General features: G+C 37.7%; 1 protein-coding gene across 5 annotated transcripts in view; it reads right to left on the bottom strand.

Moving 5' to 3' along the window:
• The window catches only part of Jade3 (jade family PHD finger 3), a 92,549-nt gene that overhangs the window by 45,607 nt on the left and 21,819 nt on the right, over positions 1-25,123 (bottom strand). For all 5 annotated transcript variants that reach the window (XM_038317234.1, XM_038317237.1, XM_038317238.1 and 2 more), the window contains 3 exons: positions 13,861-13,917; positions 13,071-13,150; positions 5,975-6,132 (listed from right to left, as the gene is read on the bottom strand). In XM_038317234.1, the coding sequence (XP_038173162.1) occupies positions 5,975-6,132; positions 13,071-13,150; positions 13,861-13,909 (287 nt within the window). In that variant the 5' untranslated portion in view covers positions 13,910-13,917. The remainder of the gene's footprint in view (positions 1-5,974; positions 6,133-13,070; positions 13,151-13,860; positions 13,918-25,123) is intronic.

Below are 25,123 nucleotides of genomic sequence, written 5' to 3'. Positions count from 1 at the left end.
GACTGGACAGATAGTAAGAGTCTCTGTTCTCAATGTGATACTGGAAGTTTTAGCCACTGCAATAGTCAAAGAAAATAAAAGAGTAGACTATGAAGGAAGAAGGAAAACCATTTTATTCAAGTGACATGATAGTATATGTAGAAAAATCCCAAGGACCTGAGAATTTAGTGGCTCAGGCCTATAATCCCAACACTCAGGAAGCTCAGGTAGGAAGACTGCTCATGAGTTCAAGGCCAGGCTGGGCTATAAGCAAGACCCTAGCTCATAAAGTTTGGTTTTTTTAAAGGGTGCTGGAGAGATGGTTTAGGCATTAAGAGCACTGTCTGCTTTTGGAAGACCTTGTTCAATTCCCAGCACCTACATGGATGCCCACACTGTCTCAAACACCAGTCTCATGGGATCCAAACCTTTTCTGGCCCCTGTGGACACTGCACCGACATATGCAGGTAAAAAACCCATACATAAAACAAATAAATACAAATTAAAATAGTTTTAAAAAGACATACAAATAGGCAAACACCTATATGCATAAGAAATAAAATAATTTTAAAAAATTTAAAAAGTGAAATTATGAAATTTACTAAAAATGGATGGAACTAGAAAATATTGAGGTAACCTAGATACCCAAAGACAAATGGTCTTTGTTCTCTTTCATATGTGCATTCTAGCTTTGAAAATGTAGATACTATGTTAACCTGGAGTGTCTGTAAAGACCAGAAATCTAGAAAAGTGCCTTAAGGAGGAGGAAATAGTAGGACATAGTAATACAAAAGATAACTCAAACTTAGGAGATATGAAAAATCCATATGGAAACCCAACTACTAAAGAGCTGGAGAATAGAGAGAAGTGCTGTAAAACTCTTGAACATGATATGGCTACTGCATTCATGAAACCACAGGAACTATGATTAACTTCAGAAGAGCTACAAAAGATTTGGTTCTTCAACATTCCATCATGGACAGGGAGCAGCTTAGGAAGCAGCACTCTTCCCTTGAGTAATGAGCTATTAACAGTTAATGGTTACTGGGGAAGAAGATCCATTTTCTTCAGTGGTGTAGCCAGTAGATGTTGCCTATGCTCTAGTAAGTAACCTACTCATGCTTATATAAGCAACCTTAATTAAGTTTGAAAAATACACATTAAAGCAGGAAGGTTATTTGTTGGGAAGAAGTGCTTCAATAGGAATAGGAGGGGGATTAGAAAGGGAATTAGAAAGTTGTAAATAATCAAAGTATATATGCATAAAATTGTCAAAGAGTAAACTTTAAAAATTAATTCAAAAGAAATCATACATTTAAATGTAAATTATATAACTATGAAATTGTTAAAAGAAACACACGAGAAACTCTTTGAAATGGATGAAAGGTAGGTGAAAATTCATAGATTTGACACTAAAAACACATCCTAAAAGAAAAAAAAAATGATCTGGAGTAAAAATACCTTTACTTTCTAAAAGACTATTAAAAGAATGAAAAGACAATTTGCATCTATAGTAAGCTGTAAGAAAGTAAATACAAACCACATTTTTTTTGAGGAAGAGGCTATGTAGCTCTCTGTCTATCCTAGAACTAGATAGTATACCAAGCTGGCTTTGCACTTCCAGAGATCTGCCTGCACTGCCTCCCAAGAGATAGGATTAAAGATGTGCACTGTCACACTGGGAGCAAACTATATATTTGACAAATGATTCATACTGTAAATGTAAAAATAGTTCGAAGACTCAATAAACCAATATCACTAACTCAATATTAATAATGCTGTCAAGGTGGCTCCATGATTGAGGACACTTGCCACCAGGCCTAATGACCTGAGATTAATTCCTTGATCCCACATGGAGATGGAGAGAATTGACTTCTGAAAGTTATTCCCTCACCTCCACATACAAGTGTGTGCGACTAAAAAATTGAAAAGCAAAACAGAACAAAAACAAAAACAAACAACCCCCACAATGAATCAGAAAAAGATCAAACATCATGAAGATAGATTCTACTAAAGAGAATCAGGTCATATACAGAAGCCAGTCTTGCAGCCATTTGATGTTATGGGATCAAATAAGCCTGACACAATAACATGAAACTTAATTTGATTTTATTTTTTGAGTTAGTGTCTCATTATGTCCAGGTTGGCTTGGAACTTTTGCTTCCTAAATATTGTACACACCAACCTGGTTAAATCTGTCTTTGAAAATACAGATGAAGGCATAGAAATGTATTCTTTTTCAATATTCTAATATCATGTCACAAAGACTTAATTTTTTCTTTTTATTTATTTGTTCGTTTATATTTTTAATTTTTTTTGTTTATCAAGATAGGGTTTCTCTGTAGTTTTGGAGCCTGTCCTGGAACTCGCTCGTAGACTAGTCTGGCCTCAAACTCACAGATATCTGCCTCTCTCTGCCTCCCGAGTGCTGAAATAAAAGACATGTGCCACCACCACCAGGCAAGACTTAATTTTTGAAGGTGGCCTACAAAGTCCAAAGAAACCATAGAACAGTTTGGCCCCTGAAAAACGATGGTTATTAAGAGTAGCAGGTGCAATAAGCAGTTATAATTGAGATCAGGTACTTCAAACATAAAGTTCCAATTCTATAATTGAGCCTCTAAATATGGTTGATTACTACTTAAAGCCAAAGGGGAATATTCAAAGAATCTTACAAAAGTACAAACTCTAGGGACTAGGAAGATACATTAGTTGGTAAAGTGCATGCTTTACAAACACAAGAACCTGTGTTTGATACACGGGACCCTCATAAAATAAGCAAACAACAAAAAAAGAAGCCTGGCATAGTGGTGTGTTCTTGTAAACTCAGCACTGGGAAAATGGAGACAGGCTGATTCCCTGGGGCTTACTGGGAATTCTCCAGTCATCATATTTGGAGAATTCCAGACCAAGGAGACACTGTTTTTAAAAAAGAAAAAAGAATAAGGCTTCTTCCTCTAAGCAGCTTGAGGTGACTTAATTAAATAGTTTACTATTTTCCTGGTCTAGAAAACTCTATAAAACCATACAAATAAAGAGGATCAAATCTTTGTGTTCCCTTTAAGAATATCCTTGAAGCTGTCTAGGTCATCAAGGGCATGCATATCAGAAAAGACTATGTCATTTAAAAAAAAGTAATGTGTGCCTTTCTGGTAGTATATTGTGCCCAGGTCAAGCAGTGGGGCTGGACTGGGTCTGTGTTTCAAAAACAATGCTGAATTTTTGCTCCACATATTTAAAAATACAGAGAATAATGCTGAACTTAAGGTTTTAGATGTAGAATTTGTAGTCATTGAACACATACAGGTTAACAAAGTATCTAAGAACGGCTGTTGAACTTAGAGTTCATGGTCTAATTAACCCACACATGAATGGCCTCTGTCACACTGAGATGATCTTCACTAAGAACGAACAAATTGTTCTTAAGTCAGAAGTTGCACAGAATAAAAAGGTATCCCTGAAGAAGTATGAACACTTACGGCTTGGGAATAAATTCAGCATAAAATAAATACAAATCAAAATTCATATAAAAAAGATGGATGGCACCTGAGGAATGACATCCAAGGCTGTTGTTGGAACTCCACATGCTTGTACTTTAATGTGCTTGTACTTTAGTGTGCGCATACACACACACACACACATACATACACATGCTAAATTCAATTAAGTTCAGCAAATATGATTAACATATTCCATAAAAATTGTTCCCAAAGTGTTATACCCTAGACTATTGGTATAAACATTGTGTGAGAAACTGCTAGACATGTCTGTAATTCCAACACTTGGGAATCCCAGCACAGGAGGTGGCAAGGAGCTACACAGTGATATACTATGTAGATCAACAAAACAAATCAAACTTAAGCCTCACACTTCAGAGTTACCAAATCAAAAACTCTGAGGATATGATTTAAAAGTCAGCTTTGAGACTAGTTTCACTATGTGTAGCCATGGCTAGTCTAGGAACTTGCTATGTAGTAATAGAGATAAGTTTGTCTGCCTCTGCTTCACAAATACAGGGATAAAAGGCATGTACCAACATGCCTCCAGCAAGAAATCTGCTTTAACTAATTTTTCAGGTACCTTTGCTAAGCAAAGGAAATATATATTACAAAATTACTGATACCTTCTAAGAAACTGAAAATACAATCTACCTATAAGAGCAACCAGTTCTGAATTTCGTTAAAGAATTTATACGATCATTAATTAATTTAGTAGCTTACCCTGATCAATTAAAATTAAGGACTTTATAAGATAGGCAAAGAACTATGGGAAACAGAGGGTATTTACTAAAAATTACAACACATAAAATGGTAACTATCCTAAACTCTCAGAAGAAATATTAGAGCAGAGTGCTCATATGAATTAGGGAGTATATGTCTCTGTGAGATGAAGCTAACTCTCAGTGTCTAAATTTACTCTTATTAAACCATCCTAATTTTGTTGCGCTACTTATCAGATAGATATAATTTTAAAAATAGTACATTCTTCACTTAACTTGCAAAAATTAAACTCACCCCAATAAAGTATATTTGATATACTGACTTAATATCAAGGCCAAACATTAAGGTGTTTCAATAATCCTTGGAGTGTTAATGGAAAATACAGTACTAGGGCCATTATATTTATGTAAAAAATATGACAGCAAAGACATGAAAATATGCCCCTCTCTCTTCTTTTTCATTCCTGGTGTTACTCTGTTTAGGAAGTAGGAGATGGTATCAATGATAAGCAAGTGAAGCTTGGAAAGTGTGTTAAACAAGAAAGGGTTTGGGAGTTTTCCTTAACTGAGTGTGAGGTGCCTGAGCCTGCATTCCTAGAAATGATTCAATAAGCACTTCTAGAGCATTAACAGGACGTATGAACATGCTGACAAGAGTAGAGAAATTGGGGATGTTTATCTCTAGCCTTTAAGAAACTAACATGTGCTAGGTGGTGGTGGCACACACCCTTAATCCCAGCACTCGGGAAGCAGAGGCAGGTGGATCTCTGTGAGTTCAAGACCAGCCTGGTCTACAGAATGAGTTATAGGACAGGCTCCAAAGCTACATAGAGAAACCCTGTCTTGAAAAACAAAACAAAACAAACAAACAAAACAAAATAGAAAGAAAGAAACTAACATGTATTAGGCATGATGACATATGCTTGGAATCCCAGTACTCAGAGGGCTGAGGCAGAAGAACAGTAGTTTGAGGCTATTCTGCGCTATACAGTAAGTTCAAGGCCTACCTAGGCTATACAGTGAGACACTATCTCAAATAAAGTACTTTATTAAGTAGTAGAAATAAATGTAGAATAAGATCTATACTTTCTTACAGTAACCAACATGTTCTTCCATTCCTTCATCTGGAACTGTGTGTTCTATTTATTAATTCATTCGCTCAGACTTATACTGAACATTCTACTTCACGTCCGACTTGTGTAGAGCACCGGGAACACCAAAATCAGTAGGATAAAATGGTTTCTAAAACCAGCATTACTTTGAAGAGCTTACAAATTCCTCTGGAATAAAACCTCTTTTTCACAAAATCAGTCTTTCTACCTTAACCGTTTTCGAGTCTTTAAAGTGAAGGTTATGTGCTTATAGTCACCCCAACTATTCTATTACTTCCTTTTCATTTGAGTTCCTATTTTAGAAGCTATATGCTTTGGTTACTTATTATTAGTACCATCACTAATGAGACTCCACTTATATAGAAGCAATTTCCTATGAGAAAGTTATCTCTTCAAAGACTAACAAATGCTACTGATGGCTGAGTCAGATATGTAAATCTTGGGGAAACTTTTTCCTAATTTTAGATTGGACTTCAGAGCATTTCATCTTATAAATTTCTTAGATAAATGAGCTGGAATTTATTGATCAATCATGACCTGGTTTAATAGTTAGGCTAACTTTGTATGTTAGAAATGTGTAGCTACTCCTCAGTTTCACCACAAGAAACACACAAAAAACTAAAAGAGCTCTTTTCCTAAGTCAAAGTTGTAAACATGACAATACCTGAGAGAAGGTGTTGGAACAGAGTCTGGATTGGCTGGTACTTGCACTCCCTTTTCCCACTCTTCTTTCCATGTGTCAGTAAAGAGGTAATAGCTGTCAGGATTAACATGGTGAGAGTCAGGAATTTTCATTGCACTGATGAGGTCCTTTCGGAATACCTGGGAAGACACATTGCACATACTTTAAAATCACTATGAAACTGATACTGTTTAATGTTCTTTTAAAAACAATTATCCATTCTCAACATCTATTTCTATTAGGAGAAACATCTCCTGATTCCTAAATGGGCATGACAACTTCTGTTTGGGAAGATTTGGCATACTGACTGGATTTAATGAAGGGTAAAAGGAGTCCTTCCAGCATTTTTTAGCTCCTTGAATTTAAATAACCAACTATAGGTTATTCCAAAGAAGCCTTTTTATTTTAATAAAAGAAACAATCATTAACTCTCTTAAAGTAACATATATCTCCTGATAATTTACAATTATTTAGGCATTATCTCATTTAAAATTTTACTTAGAAATATTACACTTTGAGACCACCATGGCCTACAGTCTTAAATCCTGTACAAAAAAATTATAAAAATGGCACAGCATTCTTATGTATTCTTCAGATAGTTTTACATAATATTTAACATCTTAAATACAGGGTAAATTGCTCAAATTTTTTTTTTGTTTTGCTTTGACACAGAGTCTCATTGCATAGCCCTGACTGGCCTCGAACTTGCTAGGTAGACCAGTTTGGCATCAAACTAAGTGATTCTTCTGCCTCTGGATCTTAGTGTTGGGACTGAGGCCAGCATACCTGGCCTTAGAATAAATTTATCTAAACCAGAAATATTTTGATTTAATTTTGAAAAAAGATCACACTAGCTAAGGTTGATCTAGAACTTGCAGGAATCCTCCTACTTCAAGCCTTTTACACTGGCTCCTAAAGTAATAAATTAACATTACAATATACTATTGCCTAATCTGTAGACTTCAATTTTCACCATTTTTCCTTAGCGTCTTTTTGCTTTGGAGTTCAACCCAGGATTCTGTATTACAACATAGTTGTACCTTCCTAGAATCTTCTAATCTGTGACAATGTCTCAATCTTTTCCTGTCTTTCATGACACTTGAAGAGTATTTGTAAGATATTTTGGAGTGTGTTCTGCCAATTGAGATTTGTCTGGTATGTTCTTACTGGTTTGAGGCTATACATGTTTGGGTTTTAGGGTTCTTTTAGTAAGAGTATCACAGAAAAATCGCTGTGTTCTTATGTTAATATATCAGGGATGTATGTTGTTAAATGTCTTCTTTACTGAAATATGACTACTCAGTTCAGACGGTATCTTGTCAAATTTCTTCAGATGTTGTCTTACTGGTTTTCATTGCTGTTAGGTCAGCATATTTTCCTTTTGTAATGTAAATATCTTAGAAAAGACACTTAGAAGCCTAAAAATATCTTGCTTCTCAAATTGTAATAGTTGCTTGTTTCCTATTTAAAGGAAATTATTGATGTTTTATAAAAATATTTTATCTCATTCTGGATATGTACTTTCAGGGTACCTGAGAAGGTATATTCTTTACTGTCTATTTTGGTAAAAATACAATTTGATAGATATTAGTTAGATCTACTTTACTATGTATGTTCTTTAGAACTTCTATTTTCTAATTTGTTTTCATTTACTTAATCTGTCTGATACTTTAAGATGTGTTCTGTTTAACTTTTCCGCCCGTGGTGCTGGACATTCAACCCTGGGCTTCACATCTACCACTGAGCTGCATTATCCATTCTTCCATTTTGTTGTTTGTTTTTTTGTAAAGCAGGACTTAATACTGTAGTCCAGGCTGGTCTCAAACTTGAAGCAATCCTCCTGCCTTAGCCTCCTATGTACTAGTATTATAGCCATGAACCACCATGCGTAATCCTTCAACTGTGTCATATTTTATAATTACGTGCATTATAATTTTCTCTTTCTTTCTCCACCAGATGCGCATTTTTTACTCACATGCAAAGACAAGTGCATGTTTGTGCACCTAGAGATACATTATACTTCAAAAAGTTGATAGTTTTATGCTAGTTATCTTTACACTCAAAACTTTATTTTAGCCAGCTTATCCATGTTTTTCACTATCAGTGAATTACTCAAGGGTAAGAAGGATATGAATAAGTATGACGTGGCAGGTAAGAGACTCCTAGTGAAGGATTATTGAAGTCAGAGGGGTCAAGGACACCACAAGAAAACCCACAGAATCACTAACCTGGGCTCAGGGGCTCACAGAGTCTGAATCAACAACCAGGGAATCTGCATGGGACTGACTTAGGCCCTCTGCATATATGTTATATTTGTATAGCTTGGTCTTCTTATGGGATTCCTAACAGTGGGAGCAGGGGCTGTCTCTGACTCTTTGCTGACATTTGGGACCATCATCCTCATTGGGCTGCTTTGTCCAGATTTCAACTTGATATGTCATATTTGGTTGTCCTCTTATAGAAACTGAGGAAGAGTGGATGGGGGGCAGGAAGGCTGTGGGAGGGAGACTAGGAGGAGAGGAAGGAGAAGAAAGAGTGACTGGGTTGTAAATAAAAAAAACTAAAAAATTATGTAGGATCTAAATATATAAATCTAAAATATAAAGTAGGGTGGAGATGTAGCTCAATAATACAGTACTTGTCTAGCATGTGCAAGGCATAGGTTTAATATCTAATACTCATGGAAAACCTAAAATATAAAGCAAATACATATAAGCCCATATTAAAAAATGTATATTTTTTTCATTTATTTATTGAGTACACATGGTGTGTGTGTGTGGATGTGCCACAACTCAAGTGTCACGGTCAGAGGACAACTTGCTGGAGTTGGTGCTCTCCTTCTACCATGTGACTTCTGGAGATAGAATTAGGTTGTCAGACTTGGCACCAAGTGCCTTTACCCACTGAGCCATCTTATCAGTCCTATATTTTTTTAAGTCAGTGAGAAGATATAAATTTCTACAGAATATTATCAAACGTATTTGTTAACTCTTTCCTTCATCAAGTGAATCTTTGCCTAACGTCATTCCTGTATTTTAGTATACCAGTCTTAGTGAAAAAAAAAAACAAGATAAAGGGAGAAAAAAAGTAGTGTTATACTGGAGAAACCTCATGTTAATCAAATAATAATCCTTGATATAATGTGACAAGAAGGGCTCTTCATCCCATTATATCATTCTCCCAAAACTTAATTATAGTCTAATCATAAGACAAATATGGGACAAACCCAGACTAAAGAAAATTGTATTGAACACTCAATATTATTTTAAAATGTTTTTTAAAGATTTATTCTCATATGTGTATGAGTGTTTTGTCTGCATATATGTATGTATAATACATGTGTGCCCAGTGCCTGAGGAGGCCAGAAGGTATCAGATCCCCTGGAAGTGAAATTACAGATGGTTGTGAGCTTAACCTAAATCCTCTTGAAGAAAAGCCAGTATTCTTAATTGTGAGCCATCTTTCCAGTCCCCTCCACTCCAGTTTTTGTGCATTATATTCCCTAAGTTTTTCCCGTATGGTAAACACATAAAAAATAGCCTGACATTCAACCAGGCGCATAAAGATCCCTGACAAAACAATAAAGGGAGATGGTGACAAATGAGAAAGGAAGAAATGCTCTCTGGTGGATATATTTGAAAAATAATACCCATCAGTTACTCTATTTTTGTGAGAATGAGTGGAACCTATGATTTGCTTCTAACCATAGACTACTGCAAATGTTTTAGAAGATAAAACAATTTAAAAAAATTGATGTCATATAAAATTTCATTTTAGCATATGGGAGAGAAAGATTTTCTTTGTTGCCTCTGAGAAAGTGGCCCTGTTGTGAGAGAAGGCCAAATTGCAAGAACCAATAAAATCTTTTAGGTACTGGGTGCTTTCTGTCAAAAGACTGCAAGAAAACAAGGATCTCAAGTCTTTCAGCTTCAAGGAAAGGAATTCTGCCTATAACTTAAAAGTGAATTCTTTTCTAATCCCCAGTGAGAACATCCCAGTGAGCACAGAGTTTGCAGCCCTGAAAGACTATGAACACAGAATCTAGCCACACTCAGTACAGACTCCTTACTCACAGAAACTGAGATAATAAATGTATACTGTTTTAAGCCATAAATCTTGTGATTATTTCCAATGCAGGAACAGATAACTAATGTACTCTTTTTTTCCTTTCTAGCAAAAAAATGTTTACTCCTAGTAAAACTAAAGGAGCACAGGGTTAATTTTTCATAATTTAATTTCCACTGAGGAAAGTCTGTATGATCCACTAAATGCAAGTACAATTCTGATAGTTTGATGATCTTGGGGCAGATGACCAGCATCAGAGAAGTGAGGTAGTAGTATTTGAAAAGCTGTCAGGACTCAGTCCTTCCCTCTCCAAATACCTCTTTACCTAGCCTCTTCTTACACTATCTCCCATCCTCTAATGTAACTTTTTTTCAACACTAGGCTATAAGAGTTTGAGATACTTCACAGATCTCCAAGTCTAGCTCTCTTTGATTTCCTGGCTAGGGGAGGACTGCTGTAGAGGTGGGAACTAATTCCTCAAATGAAATCAGTGTTAAGAGAGTATCTGGGTTCCTGGCTGGAGGGCCCTACTCTCTAGGCCCTTGCCCTTGTAGGTACATCTCTATGCCCCACCCCCACCCAGAAAAGTCCCAGAGGCCTGGGAGGAGACTCCCCACACCTGCAACCATCCCCCACTGCATCTGAGACCATCAGAGCCTTGACCCCACCTACACTTTGATAGGTGAGTGTCTGGATTCCCAGCTGGAAGGCCCTACCCTCAATATTAATCTATACACCTATAAATACCTGACGTTTGACAAAGAAGTTAAAATTATACAATGGAAAAAAGAAAGCATCTTTAACAAATGGTGCTGGCATAACTGGATATCGGCATGTGGAAGAATGCAAATAGATCCATATCTATCCCCATGCACAAAACTCAAGTCCAAATGGATCAAAGACCTCAACATAAATCCAGTTACACTAAACCTAATAGAAGAGAAAGTGGGAAGTACACTTAAACGCATTGGCACAAGATACCACTTTCTAAATATAACCCCAGTAGCATAGACACGGAGAGTAACAATAGGTAAATCAGACCTCCTGAAACTGAGAAGTTTCTGTAAGGCAAAGGACATGGTCAACAAGACAAAACAGTAACTTATAGAATGGAAAAGAATCTTTACCAACCCCACATCTGATAGAGGGTTGATCTCCAAAATACACCAAAAAAACCCCAAACCTCCTAAAGAAACTAGATATCAAACTACCAAATAATCCAATTTTAAAAATGGGGTACAGATCTAAACAGAAAATTCTCAACAGAGAAATCTCAAATGGCCAAAAGACACTTAAGCAAATGCTGAACATACTTAGCCATCAGGGAAATGCAAATCAAAATAACTCTGAGATACCATCTTACACCTGTCAGAATGGCTAAGATCAAAAACACTAATGAAAGCATATGCTGGAGAGGAACACTCCTTCATTGCTGGTGGCAGTGCAAACTTGCTCAGCCACTTTGGAAATCAGTATGGCAGTTTCTCAGAAAATTGGGAATCAATCTACCTCAAGACTCAGCAATACAACTTTTGGGTATATACCCAAAGGATGCTCAATCATACTACAAGGACATGTGCTCAATTATGTTCCTAGCATTATTTATAACAGCCAGAACCTGGAAACAACCTAGATGCCCCTCAATCGAAGAATAGATAAAGAAAGTGTGGTATATATACACAATGGAGTACTACTACTCAGTGGTAAAAAACAGTAACATCTTGAAATTTGCAGACAAATGGATGGAACTAGAAAAAAAACATCCTGAGTGAGGTAACCCAGACTCAGAAAGACACACATGGTATGCACTTACTCCTAAGTGGATATTAAACATAAAGCAAAGGATAATCAGTCTACAGTCCACAACCCCTGAGAAGACAGGAAACAAGGAGAACCTTAAGAGAGACACACAAACGGATTCCCCAGGAGAGGGGAAGTAGACAAGATCTCCTTCATAAACTGAGAGCATGGGGGAAGGTATTAGGGGAGCGGGTAGGAAAACATGAGGGTTCGGGAAGGTTGAGTTGGGTGAAGGACAGAGAGGGAGAGCAAGGAAAGAGATACCTTGAAAGAGGGAGCCATAATGGGGTTAGCGAGAAACAAGGCACTACAGAAATTCCCAGGAATCCACAAGGATGACCCCAGCTAAGAATCTAAGCAATAGTGGAGAAGCCACCTTATCTGTTCTTCCCCTGTAATCAGATTGATGACTATCTTAATTGTCATCATAAAACCTTTATCCAGTAACTGATGGAAGCAGATACAGAGATTCACAGCTAAGTACTGGGCTGAACTCCTGGAGTCCAGTCATAGAGAGGGAGAAACAATATTATGAGCAAAGGAGTCAAGACCATAATGGGGATACCCACAGAAACAGCTGACTCAAGCTAGTGGGAGCTCCCTGACTCCAGACTGACTCCAGACTGACAGCTGGGGGAACCTGCATATGACTGGACTAGGCTCTCTGAATGTGGGTGACAGTTGAGGGGCTTGAGCAGTCTGTGGGGCCACTAGCAGTGGAATCAGGATTTATCCCTAGTACATGAACTGGCTTTTTGGAGCCCATTCACTGTGGAGGTATACCTTGTTCATCCTAGATTGAGGGGGGAGGACCTTAGTCCTGCCTCAAGTGATGTGACAGAGTTTGCTGACTCCCCATGGGAGGCCTCACCCTCTCTGAGGAGTGGATAGGGGGGTGTGGGGTGGGGAGGAGGTGGGAGGAGTGAGAGGATGGGAGAGAGGAATTGGGATTGGTATGTAAAATAAGATTGTTTTAAAAATAAAAATAACTCAGTCAAACAAAAAACAAAAAAAGAAATCAGTGTAAAAATTACCATCTCATAAAAGAGAAATGAAATATTTCTTAGAAACTAAGTACAATTACCAGAAAATGAGCCTATCTATCCAGTGGTATATATTTTACTTTGCACATTTTCAAATTCTGGGTATTTTAAGTATGTTGGAAGGAGGTAGATATTGGCTTTTAAATGTGAAATTAAATATTTAATCTCACCTCAGCAGACTTCTTATGTTCCTTGGGATTTTTTGACATCTTCCTATACATTAAGCTAGAAGTAAAGGAAGTAGAAGGACCTGCAAAAGATTAGAAAAAAATACTGAAACATATTAACCACTACTTTAAGTAAATGTCAACTAACTAGATATATGAAAGACAGGAGGAGATCACATAGATATCATACTAATGAAGAAAATATTCAATTGTGCCCAAGAGAGAGAATCTTAATGGAGTTAAACATTAGTGACCACCCAGACTATAAAAGCTTTAATAATGACTGTGAAGATTCAACTTGGTGTTAATCCTAATTCATGTTCTGCCAGGAGAAAAAGATCAATAAACAACCACCATCCCCCCAAAAATTATAGAAAAACTAAGAATGTGGTACAAATAATCTCCTAGCACTTACCTAAGGGTACTGTTAAGGCTTTAATCAAATCAATGTTTGACCAACAACCAAACATTTAGCACCGTAGTTATAATCAAAATCAGGATCTATAGTTTATATTCCCAATACTTTTTTCTTCCTTTCAGAAGAAGTTCTATTAAAGCATTGGTAGATTTAGCTTTTTTATACTCATTTTTAAAGTAAAAAAAGTGTTATATAAAAAACAATTCTACTTAATTTATACATTTCTAATAAAATTAAATAAATAAAAATGATCTTGACCTTTCCTTTTCAGAAAGATTTAAATTGTTGGAGGAAGCACAACACAGTTTATTCTCAAGTCAAAGAAGATATCCTCAGTTGGCAAAGATACACAGGTTACTAGCTAGTTCTACTCACACTCATCTGAACTCTCACTGCTGCTGAAAGGTCTCTGTCGTTTCATCATGGTGCATCCTAGGAAAGAGAAAAACACTGAGTGAAATGATCAATATATACTTGTCCTAGATGTCAGCCCACATTGAGAGGCTGACATTAAAGAACTGCTATGAATTCAAAGCCTGCCTAAATTATAATAGTGAGACTATACCAACAAATTAATTCAAAGAATTCCAAAGATTGAGTGAGACCATAACATTAGTCCAAACTACAAAAGCTGAGTGGTACACTCCTGGCCAGAATCAAATTAGGGGGTGTCAGCTGAGTTATCTCCAGTCAGAGACCCTAATAAGAACATGAAAAGAAAAAGCAGTCATGAAGGCGTAACTTTCAAAGGCCTAAGCTGAAAGGTATGAAAAAAATGGCTGAAAGAAAACACACTTCATCTTTTAAGAGAATGACCACACAGCCTTTCTTCCTGCCCCTTTTCCTTTTTCCTTGTTTCCATTTTTCAAACAAGAAGCCTAATCTACACCAGGCAGTGGTGGTAAGCAACAGAAACTATCCAAGAAAGAAACATGTAATGGGAATACTAGCAAAAACACAGAAAAAGGAGAATACCCTTCCTGCCACAAACTTCCTAAATTACTGGAAAACATTAATTTTCATATGCAGAAAATAAAAAAAACTCCAAGTAGGATAAATAAAAAGAGAGCCACAAATACAAACATTATATCAAAACTGATGAAAGCTAAAAATAAGAAAATCTTGAAAGAAGTCAGAAAAAAACCCCACTCTTTATGCACAACCCCCAATAATATCAATTTAATGACTTTTCATCAGGAAGAAAAGCCAAAAATCAATGGGGCTAGCAAATTTCAGGTGCTCTGTGGTGATGGCTGCACATATCTGCAAAGATATTAAAATCATTGAATTGTATACTTAATTGGGAGAATATATGGTATATGTTTTATCACAATAATGCTGTTACAGAAACCATCAAGATCAGGCATGGCCTTGTATACCCGTTTTTCAAACTTTTATTGATTCTTTGCCGATTTCTCCCCCCTCCCCCCTGCCCCTTCTGTCCTCTGTTCATGTAACTTGCCCCCCACAAAACAAAATTCAAAAGAAAACCCAAAAACCAAAGCATACAAACAGACCGAAACAAAGCAAAACTAAAGCAAAAACAAAACAATAAAAAAAGATAAAAGAATCTCGTTGTGGAAGCTGTAGTATGGCTCAGTGTGTCACACAGTTCACCCTTTAGTCCTTTCATCTTCACTTGCAAGTGTTCATTGCCATGAGTCATTGGTCTTGTTTGAAGCGTCTGGCATCTGCTACACCACCAGCTCTCACTGGGGCTCCTCTTGTATATCCTCTTATCCTGTGTTGTGAAGATCCTGAAGTTTTAGATCTATAGGTTTGTCCCGTTCACATGCTCCAATAATTTATAGATGAGGTGAGTGTTGGAGTGGGCCAACCCTTAGTCCTGGCTCTGAGCCTAGGTGGTAGCTGTGTTGGTCAGTCTGCCAGCTTTCCCCAACTGTCACCACCCAGGTGAGCTCTCTGTCTTGGCCAGCCCACCCAATACAGTCTGCAGCAAAACGTGGGAGCCAGTTCTCTTAAGCTCTCTGGTCTGGCTCACCCACACTTAGACCACCAGGGCCAGCTCTACTGTCTTGCACAGGTGCGATACAGGTCCCTCTCTCCCAATGGCTGTAGGGGGTATGTTGGGGGAAGGGATCTCCTACTCTCGTGTCCCCAGGGCTGGCTCACTTGCATGACAATAGGGTCAGCTTTAGGGTGCTGCCCTGGCAGGGTGTAGGGTCCATTCTCCAGTGTGTTGCAGCTGATGAGAGGTGCAGGGCTAGTTCTCCAACTTTCATGATCCACGATCCCGGGACTAGTCCTCTGACTCGCTACCAGTAGGAAGGGGTGGCATCCATCCATCACCAATGAGGTGAGGGCATCTTTTTCTCACTGGGGCCACCACATGGCAGACAGCTCTGCTGCTCTCACACCCTCAGGGTTGGATCACCTGAGTCCCCTACAAAAGGGGCAACACTAACATCAGTTGCACACCTTTAGCCCCCAACATTCAGGAGGCAGAAGCAGTAGGATCTCTGTTAAGTTTGAGGTCACCCTGGTCTACACAGTAAGTACCAGATCAATCAAAGATGAGACCATATTTTAACTAAATGAAATAAAATAAAACCATTTAATTTAACATAATAATGTATAGATTCAAGTAGAAATAAAAGTAATGTATTTTCTAACTATTTCATATTGAATGCACAAATTTGCTTGTAGGATCACTTCATTTGTGTAATTGCACAAGGATATTACACACTTCTCTGTCTTATGTGTCAATGTATATATGTATGCATGTACACTCTGGCCAAACATTTATAATCCTAATTATTTGTCAGTTTTGATAGTATATGCCTGTCATTCTGTCATCCCAGCTACTTGAGAAATTGAGTGAGGAAGATTCCAAGTCCAGGGCCAGCCTGAGCAACATGGCAAGACACTATCTTAAAAGAATAAGCAAAAAATTAAAAAGAGAAATAATTCCTAGCCATTTAACAATGGGAGCTTTCCTAAAATATCTATTGGTTAGTTTTCTAGTGTTACAGTAACCATAAAGTTGGTGGCCTAAAACTAAATACATTTATTTTTATGTTTCAGTGGGTCAGAAATGTAGTCTAGCTTCACTGGGCTAAAATAAAAGTATTTGCCATCAGGGCTGCTTCTCTTCCTAGAAGCTCTTTCAAGAACTTATTTCCTTGACAAGCCCAGTTTCTGGAGGACACATATTCACTCCGTGGACTCTGACCATCTTTAAATCAACAGTGCTATATCTCTCAAATAATAATTTCTATAATCAGATCTACAACTCTTTTCTACTTTTTCATTTTCAAACACCACTGCAGTTACATTCAGCCCAAACAAATAATCTAAACTAATGTCCCTACTTTAAAACCATTGCTTAGCAACCTAATTTTCCTTTACTATGTAACCTGACATATTCCTGTTCTTAAACTGATACATTTTATCCTATTTTAAAAAGACTTCCACACAAATATGCTCAATATATTTTGATAAAATATACAAGTATACAAAAATATACAAGTATACAAATAAATATAAAAGTATACAAATAACATTGGAACCTCAACCAAAGTCCAACTTGTCATACACACTTTAATTCAAGATGGTACTTTACACTAAGGGTAAAATCTGTCAAATATTTAGAAAAAGCCTAAGAAGTCAATGAGATTGCATAGAATTAAAAAGCAAAGGAAACAAGGTGAAGAGATAGTTCACAAAATGGGTGAAAATGTTCTCTAGCTATATAACTAACAGGGGATAGTTAGAACAGTGTTTTTTTTTTTCATTGAAAATCCCCTTTCCTGAGAAACTTGTACATAACCTCAGGCAGACAACACAAACATTTGCGTTTCTTATTTATTTTCATTGAAAATCTCCTTTCCTGAGAAAACTGTACATAACCTCATGTAGACAACACAAACATTTGCTGATAATAAACTATAAGGAAACTTAAAGCCAAATCTTTGGTATACATATACTAATTTTACTGTTTATTAAAGATTAAATTAAAATTGCATACTAATGAGCTTGGTATGTTTAATTTTTACATGAAAAATGGAATCTCAGCTGACAATTTGATACATCAGATATGGAGAATCTTCAACATTTTCAAATCTAATTATTCTAAAATACATTTGTGTGTGTGCAAGAGAGAAAGAGGGAGGGGAGAGGAGAGAAGAGGAGGGGAGGGGAGGGGAGGGGAGGGGAGGGGAGAAGAGGAAAGGAGAGAAAAGGAAAGGAGAGGAGAGGAGAGGGGAGAGAGGGGGAGAGGAGAGAGATAGATAGAGATACAGATAGAGATAGAGATAGGGGGGAGAAAGAGGGAGAGAGAGGGAGAGAGAGGGAGGACCAAGAAGGCCAGAAGCAGCCTTGGCTGTCCTGGAATTTGGTCTTGTGGAAGAGGCTGGCCCTAAACTCACAGAGATCCACCTGCCTCTGCCTCTCAAATGCTGTGATTAAAGGCATACACTACCACCACCACCACCAGGCTCCTAGTACTCGTAACACTGCTGAGCCACCTCTCTTTTCCCCTTGACTAATATTTTGATTTTCTGTCACTGCTGAGAGTGTTACTCCACACAAAGACATAGTAGAAAATGGCTTAAGTATGTTTATGAACCATTTTAGAAATTGTTGAGAATTCTGTCCTCATATCAAGCCAAAATTCATTTAATATTTTTATGTAAAATTAAAGCCAAATTAAATCAAATAGCAACTTTTTAAAGACAGGGTCCATTACATAACCCTAGTTTGGTCTAGAACTTTCTATGTAGGTAGACCAGGCTGACCTAGAACTAACAAAGATCCACCTGGAGTGCTGGGGTTAAAGAAAGGAGTGTGCAAAGTGCACTTGTCATGTATTCAGAACCAAGGCAGCTGTGAAATCATGTGATATAAGACAGGAGTGTACTGCCAGAAAAATCTGATTCATTATGCACTTGATTTTGAATCAAATTTAGTCATTGCTTCTTCAGAAACTTAATTCTAAATTTTCATGATTCACACATTCAGTCATGAGATTCCCCCCAAATGGGGTCATGACCTACAGTTTAAGAAGTATATGATCGCCAGGCAGTAGGTAGTGGCACATGCCTTTCATCCCAGCACTTGGAAGGCAGAGACAGGTGGATCTCTGTGAGTTCAAGGCCAGTCTGGTCTAGAGAGCAAGTTCTAGGACAGGTTCCAAAGCTACAGAGAAACCCTGTCTCAAGAAACAAAAACAAAAACAAAACTCAAAAAGATAAAATACATGACCTACTATATATAGGTACAGAACTAAAAAATAATAACAATAAACCATCAATCCCTCTAAAAATTCAATCAGTAAATGGCAAATAAATATATATTTTTTAAAAGTAGTATAAGTGACTAATAAATATGTGAAAAACACTTAACATTCACAACCATCAGGAAAATGCAAATTAATACTATATTGAAACTGCAAAGTGGTGGTACATGTGTCATATCAGTACTTGGGAGGTAGAGGCAGACAGACAAAGAGGAATTTAAGGCTAGCCTCAGCTAAAAGCAAGTTTGGAGGCTAGTCTGGGCTATAGAAAATCCTATCTTAGAAAACCAACCTAATGGAACATTGAACTGAACAGAGAATTCTCAACAGAAGTAGTTCGAATGGCCAAAAGACACTTAAGGTCATGTTCAACCTCTTTAGCAATTAGGGACATGCAAATTAAAACAACTCTAAGATACCATCTTACACCTGTCAGAATGGCTTAAATCAAAAATACCAATGATAGCCTTTGCTGGAGAGGATGTGGAGTAAGGGGAACACTCATCCATTGTTGGTGGGAATGCAAACTTGTGCAACCACTTTGGAAATCAGTGTGGCGGTTTCTCAGAAAACTGGGAGTCAACCTACCCCAGGACCCAGCAATTCCACTCTTGGGAATATACCCAAGAGATGCCCAATCATACTACAAAAGTATTTGTTCAACTATGTTTATAGCAGCACTATTTGTAATAGCCAGAACCTAGAAACAACCTAGATGCCCCTCAATAGAAGAATGGATAAAGAAGGTGTGGCACATATACACTTTAGAGTACTACTCAGCGGTAAAAAAAAAAAAAAAAACAATGACATCTTGAATTTTGCATGCAAATGGATGGGAATAGAAAACACCATCCTGAGTGAGGTAACCCAGACCCAAAAAGAGGAATATGGTATGTACTCACTCATAAGTGGATTCTAGCCATAAATAAAGGACATAGAGCCTAGAATTCGTGATCCTAGAGAAGCTAAATAAGAAGGTGAACCCAAAGAAAAACATATTGTTATCTTCCTGGATATTGAAAATTGACAAAATTGCCGGGCAGGGGTTGGGAGCAAGGAAGTCAGGACCGCGAGGGGTGCGTTCACCCACTGAGACGGTGGGACAGATCTAATGGGAGATCACCAAGGCCAGCTGGAATGGGACTGATGGAGCAAGTGATCAAACCAGATTCTTTGAATGTGGCTGACGGTGGAGGCTGACTGAGAAGCCAAGGACAATGGCGATGGGCTTTGATTCTACTGCATGGACGGGCTCTGTGGGAGCCTTGTCCGTTTGGATGCTCACCTTCCTGGACCTGGGGGGAATTGGGAGGACCTTGAACTTCCTATAGTGTAGGGAACCCTGACTGCTCTTTGGCCTGGAGAGGGAGGGAGTGGGGGTGTGGGTGGAGGGGAGGGGAGGGAAGTGGAAGGAGGGGAGGAGATGGAAAATTTTAATTAAAAAAAGAAAACCAACCAATACACCCACCCACCCATCCACATCACTGAGATATTTATCTCACTCTAGTCAGAACAGTTATCATCAAGAAATGACAAAGGCTGGTGAAAATGTGGGGAGTTGGGGAACAAAGAAATCTTTTCCTATACACTGTTGTACATTAGTGCAGCAACTATGGAAATCAGTATGGAGGTTCCTCAAAAACTAAAATCAGAACTACTGTATGATTCAGTTATACCAGCCCTGGGAATATACACAAAGGAATATAAATCAGCACACCACACAGATACTTACACATCTATGTTTATTATGGTACTATTCTTAATAGTCAAAATGTAGAATCAGTCTAGTTACCCACTAATGGATAAATGAATACCAAATGGAGTTTTATTTAACCATAAATAATGAAATCATATCATTTGCAGGATAATGGACAGAACTGGAGATCATATTAAGTGAAATAAGTCAGAGCAGAAAGAGAAATAAATACTGTGTGTGTGTACACATACATGCACATACACATAAATGCCTGTGTATGACATGAAAGAAAAAGAGGTTCTATTTTGGAAGAGAAAGAAGACTAACAGAAAAGAGAACTGAGGACAGAAGAGGGCAGTGGGGGTGAATATGCCCAAAAAGTATATGACTTACTCCAATGAAAATGTAATAAAACTCATGACTTTGTCCAATTAACATTTGTGAATAAATTTTTAAAAGAAAACCATAGGAGAAAAAAATCAGGACTAAGCAAAGAATCCATAGATTAAGAATTTTTAGAATTTCAACGTATAATTTACCAAAGAAAAATTTGTCTTTGAGCACAAAATAAAAGCTTTTCCTCTGAGCAGCCTAGTGAAACGATGTCTCAAAAACAAACAAAAAAGAGAAACAAAATACAGAAGTAAACCAAGCTACAAAATAGAACAGTCAAAACATACATTGTATGTATATAACATTTAAATATTTACTACAAAATGTGTATCTGACAGTGGGTATATTTTTAAAATATTTAAAGAAATCATCAAACTCAACTGTAGGGAACTAAATGATTCAATTATAAGACGAACAGAAACTTTGCCAAAAGGGCCAATGGCAAGTAAGCATATAAAAAAATGTTATATTAGCTATTAGGGAAATATAAGTTAAAACTACAGTAAGAGGTCTTTATACATTTATTAGAATGGCTGAATTTAAAAAAATAGTAAAAATTTTAAACGCTAGAGAAGATGTGGAAAAGTACAATTTATATTTTGCTAGTGGGACTCAAACAGTACAGCTACTCTAGAAAATAATTTGGTCATTTCTTGAAAAGTTAAGCATTCAAATACTAGAAAATTCAGCAATTATAGTCCTGGGCAAATATCCCAGAAAAATGAAAACTTATGTTCACACAAGTATTTATGGCAGTTTTATTCATAATAGCTTAAAAACTGGAAATGACTAAGATGTTTTTCAAGAAATAAACAAAAATATCTGTGGTAAATTCATACTATAGACTACTTCATAATTTAAAGGAACAAATACTGACACATGTAGTAAAAAAAAAACAAGTGAAAAACAGGTTTCTCATCATAGTCTGCTACCATAATCACAACACTCAAGACAAGGGAAGAGAATAGTCATATGATCTCATCTATAAGAACTGTCCAAAATAGATAAATCTATAGAGACATGATATAAGTAGACTGGGCTAAGAATGCAGACTAACTGTAAATGATAAAAGGCTCAATTGTGGGGAGATGGAAAAATTATAAAATATGGATGATGAAGATGACCTCCGCCAGAACAGGCCTGAGGCAACAACCTCCAAAGGAACAGGTACAAGGGAGCCACCACTGAGGGAGTAGGCTGAGCCAGAGACCTCTGCAGAACCGGATGTGAATCAGCGACTTGCAACCAGGAGCCAGTGACCTCCACCACCAGAGCATGCCTGAGTCAACGCCCTCTGTTGGAGCAGACCCAAGGCAGCAACCTCAGGGGAAGCAGCCCCAAACAAGCAACGTGGGAGCAGGCCAGAACAACCCTCAGTATTGCAGAGGGACCACAGGGAATGCTGAAGGAACACCTCAGGGGTGATTGAAACCGTGGCCCTGACTGTACCACCAGAAGCAACCATCTGAGCCTTGGATCCACTGGCACCAGGAAGACTGATCACCAGAGATACAGCCAAGTACACCAATAGGAGAAAAGGTGGGTAGACAAGGTAAGAGCACACTCAGCACAACAAAGAGCAACACAACACCAATAAAAACTAGTGCTCCTGTAACAGTGATACTTTAACAACCAAATATAGTTGAAGCAGAAGAAAATGACCTAAAAAATAACTTTAGGAGAATGTTTAAGGCACTTAAAGAGGAATGAGAAATTCTCTCAAAAAAATGGAGGAAAAGACAAGCAAAAAATTAGAAGATATCACAAATCCCTCAAATAAAACCAAGAAAAAGCAATCAAACAGATGAAAGAAACCACTCAAGACTTGAAAACTGAAATAGAGACAATAAAGAAAACACAAACTGGGGGAATTATAGAAACAGAAATTATGAAAAAAATGATCAGGAACCACAAATGGAAGCATGAACAGCAGAATACAAGAGATGGAAGGGAAGAGAGAATCTCAAGAGCTGAAGATGAGATACAGGAAATAGACTCATCAGTCAAAGAAAACATTAAGTCTAAAAAAAAGCTTAACACAAAATATCCAGAGGATATGGGACACCATGAAAAGACCAAACCTAAAAATGATAGGTATGGAAAGATAACTTAAAGTTAACAAAATATTTCAGTTTAGAACAAGAGGATTCCCTTTTGTCCGGGCGGCGTCCCTGGGCTGCCAGGAATCCCTGATCCGGTGCAGTGGAGTTCCATCTGGACTGGTGAGTGTGTGCGACCCTGGGGCAACCTTCCCTGGAAGAGAGCACAGACCCCCCATCCCCCAGCTCCTGCTGCAGGCTTGTTCTCACGTCCCTGCCTCCCCCAAGCCTTCCCTAGTGTATTCTAGTGTCCTGCTCCTGTACTAAGGCCATCCACCCAAAGGGGTGAGAGTCGAGCCTCCAAGCAAGTCTGAGGATTCCTGCAAGGGAGTGCGGGCTCCTTCAGATTGTGCCACAAGGAATAGCTCCTGCTCCAGCACTGAGGAGATCCAACCAGATTCAGTCACAGCAAAGATTGGTCTAAGACACCAAGTACCTCCCGGCTCCATTTGAAGGAAGAGATGGGCAGGCACCAATGCAAGAACTCCTCCAACAACATGAAAGGCAACATGACATCACCAGAATCCAGACATCCCAAAACAACAAGAATTGAACACCTTACTCCAGAAGATTTAGAAGAAACCGACCTTAAACAGTACTTTATGAAAATAATAGAGGACTTGAAACAGGAGGTAAAAAACTGCCATTAAGAAATGGAGATGACAAACAAAAGGTAGACAAAAATAAATAAATCTCTCAAAGATACCCAAGAAAAACAAGAAAAAGCAATCAAACAGGTAAGGGAAACAGTACAAGACCTGATAAATGAAATGGAGGTAATGAAGAAAACACAATCTGAAGGAAGACTGGAAATGGAAATTCTGAGTAAACGAACAGAAACTTCAGAGACAAGTATTTCCAACCGAATACAAGAGATGGAAGAAAGAATCTTGGACTCTGAAGATACTATAGAGGAAATAAATTCACAGATTAAAGAACAAAACAAATCCAACAAATTCTTAACACAAAACATCCAGGAAATCTGGGACACCATGAAAAGACCAAACCTAAGAATAATTGGGGTAGAAGAAGGAGAAGAATTCCAACTCAAAGGCCCAGAAAACATATTCAACAAAATTATAGAAGAAAATTTCCCAAACCTAAAGAATATTCCTATGAAGGTACAAGAAGCCTACAGAACACCAAATAGACTGGATCAAAAGAAAGCATCCCTGCGCCATATAATAATCAAAACACAAAACATACAGAATAAAGAACAGATATTAAGAGCTGCAAAGGAAAAAGGTCAAGTAACATATAAAGGGAACCCTATCAGAATTACACCTGACTTCTCACTGGAAACCATGAAAGCCAGAAGGTCTTGGAGAGATGTGCTACAGACACTAAGGGAACATGGATGCAAGCCCAGACTACTATACCCAGCAAAGCTTGCATTCACCATTGATGGAGAAAACAAGATATTCCAGGACAAAAACAGATTTAAACAATACGTAGCCACAAATCCAGCCTTGCAGAAAGTAATAGAAGGAAAATCACAAACCAAGGAGTCCAACAACGCCCACAATAACTCAGATATCTAACGACCCTTCACTAGCACATCTCAAAGAAAGGAAACACACAATCTCTACTACCAAATAAAAAATGACAACCGGAGTTAACAACCACTGGTCATTAATATCACTTAATATCAATGGACTCAATTCACCTATAAAAAGGCACAGGCTAAGATATTGGATATGAAAACAGGATCCAACATTCTGCTGCTTACAAGAAACACACCTCAACCACAAAGACAGACATCTACTCAGAGTAAAGGGTTGGGAAAAGGTTTATCAAGCAAATGGACCTAAGAAACAAGCGGGTGTGGCCATACTAATTTCCAACAAAGTTGACTTCAAACTAAAATCAATCAGAAGAGATGGAAAGGGACACTTTATACTCATAACAGGAAAAATCCTTCAGAATGAAGTCTCAATCCTGAATATCTATGCCCCTAATATAAAAGCACCCACTTATGTAAAAGAAACACTGCTAGAACTCAAGGCAGTCATCAAACCTCACACACTAATAGTAGGAGACTTCAACACTCCTCTCTCACCAACGGACAGGTCAATCAGACAGAAATCTAACAGAGAATTGAAAGACTTAATGGAGGTAATGAACCAAATGGACTTAACAGACATCTATAGAACATTCTACCCAAATAAAAAAGAATGTACCTTCTTCTCTGCG

This window comes from Arvicola amphibius, chromosome X, assembly GCF_903992535.2.
Source record: "Arvicola amphibius chromosome X, mArvAmp1.2, whole genome shotgun sequence".
In the NCBI taxonomy this organism is placed as follows: Eukaryota; Metazoa; Chordata; class Mammalia; order Rodentia; family Cricetidae; genus Arvicola; species Arvicola amphibius.
The sequence above is the reverse complement of the archived record's forward strand: the minus strand, read 5'-3'. Positions and strand labels throughout refer to the sequence as shown.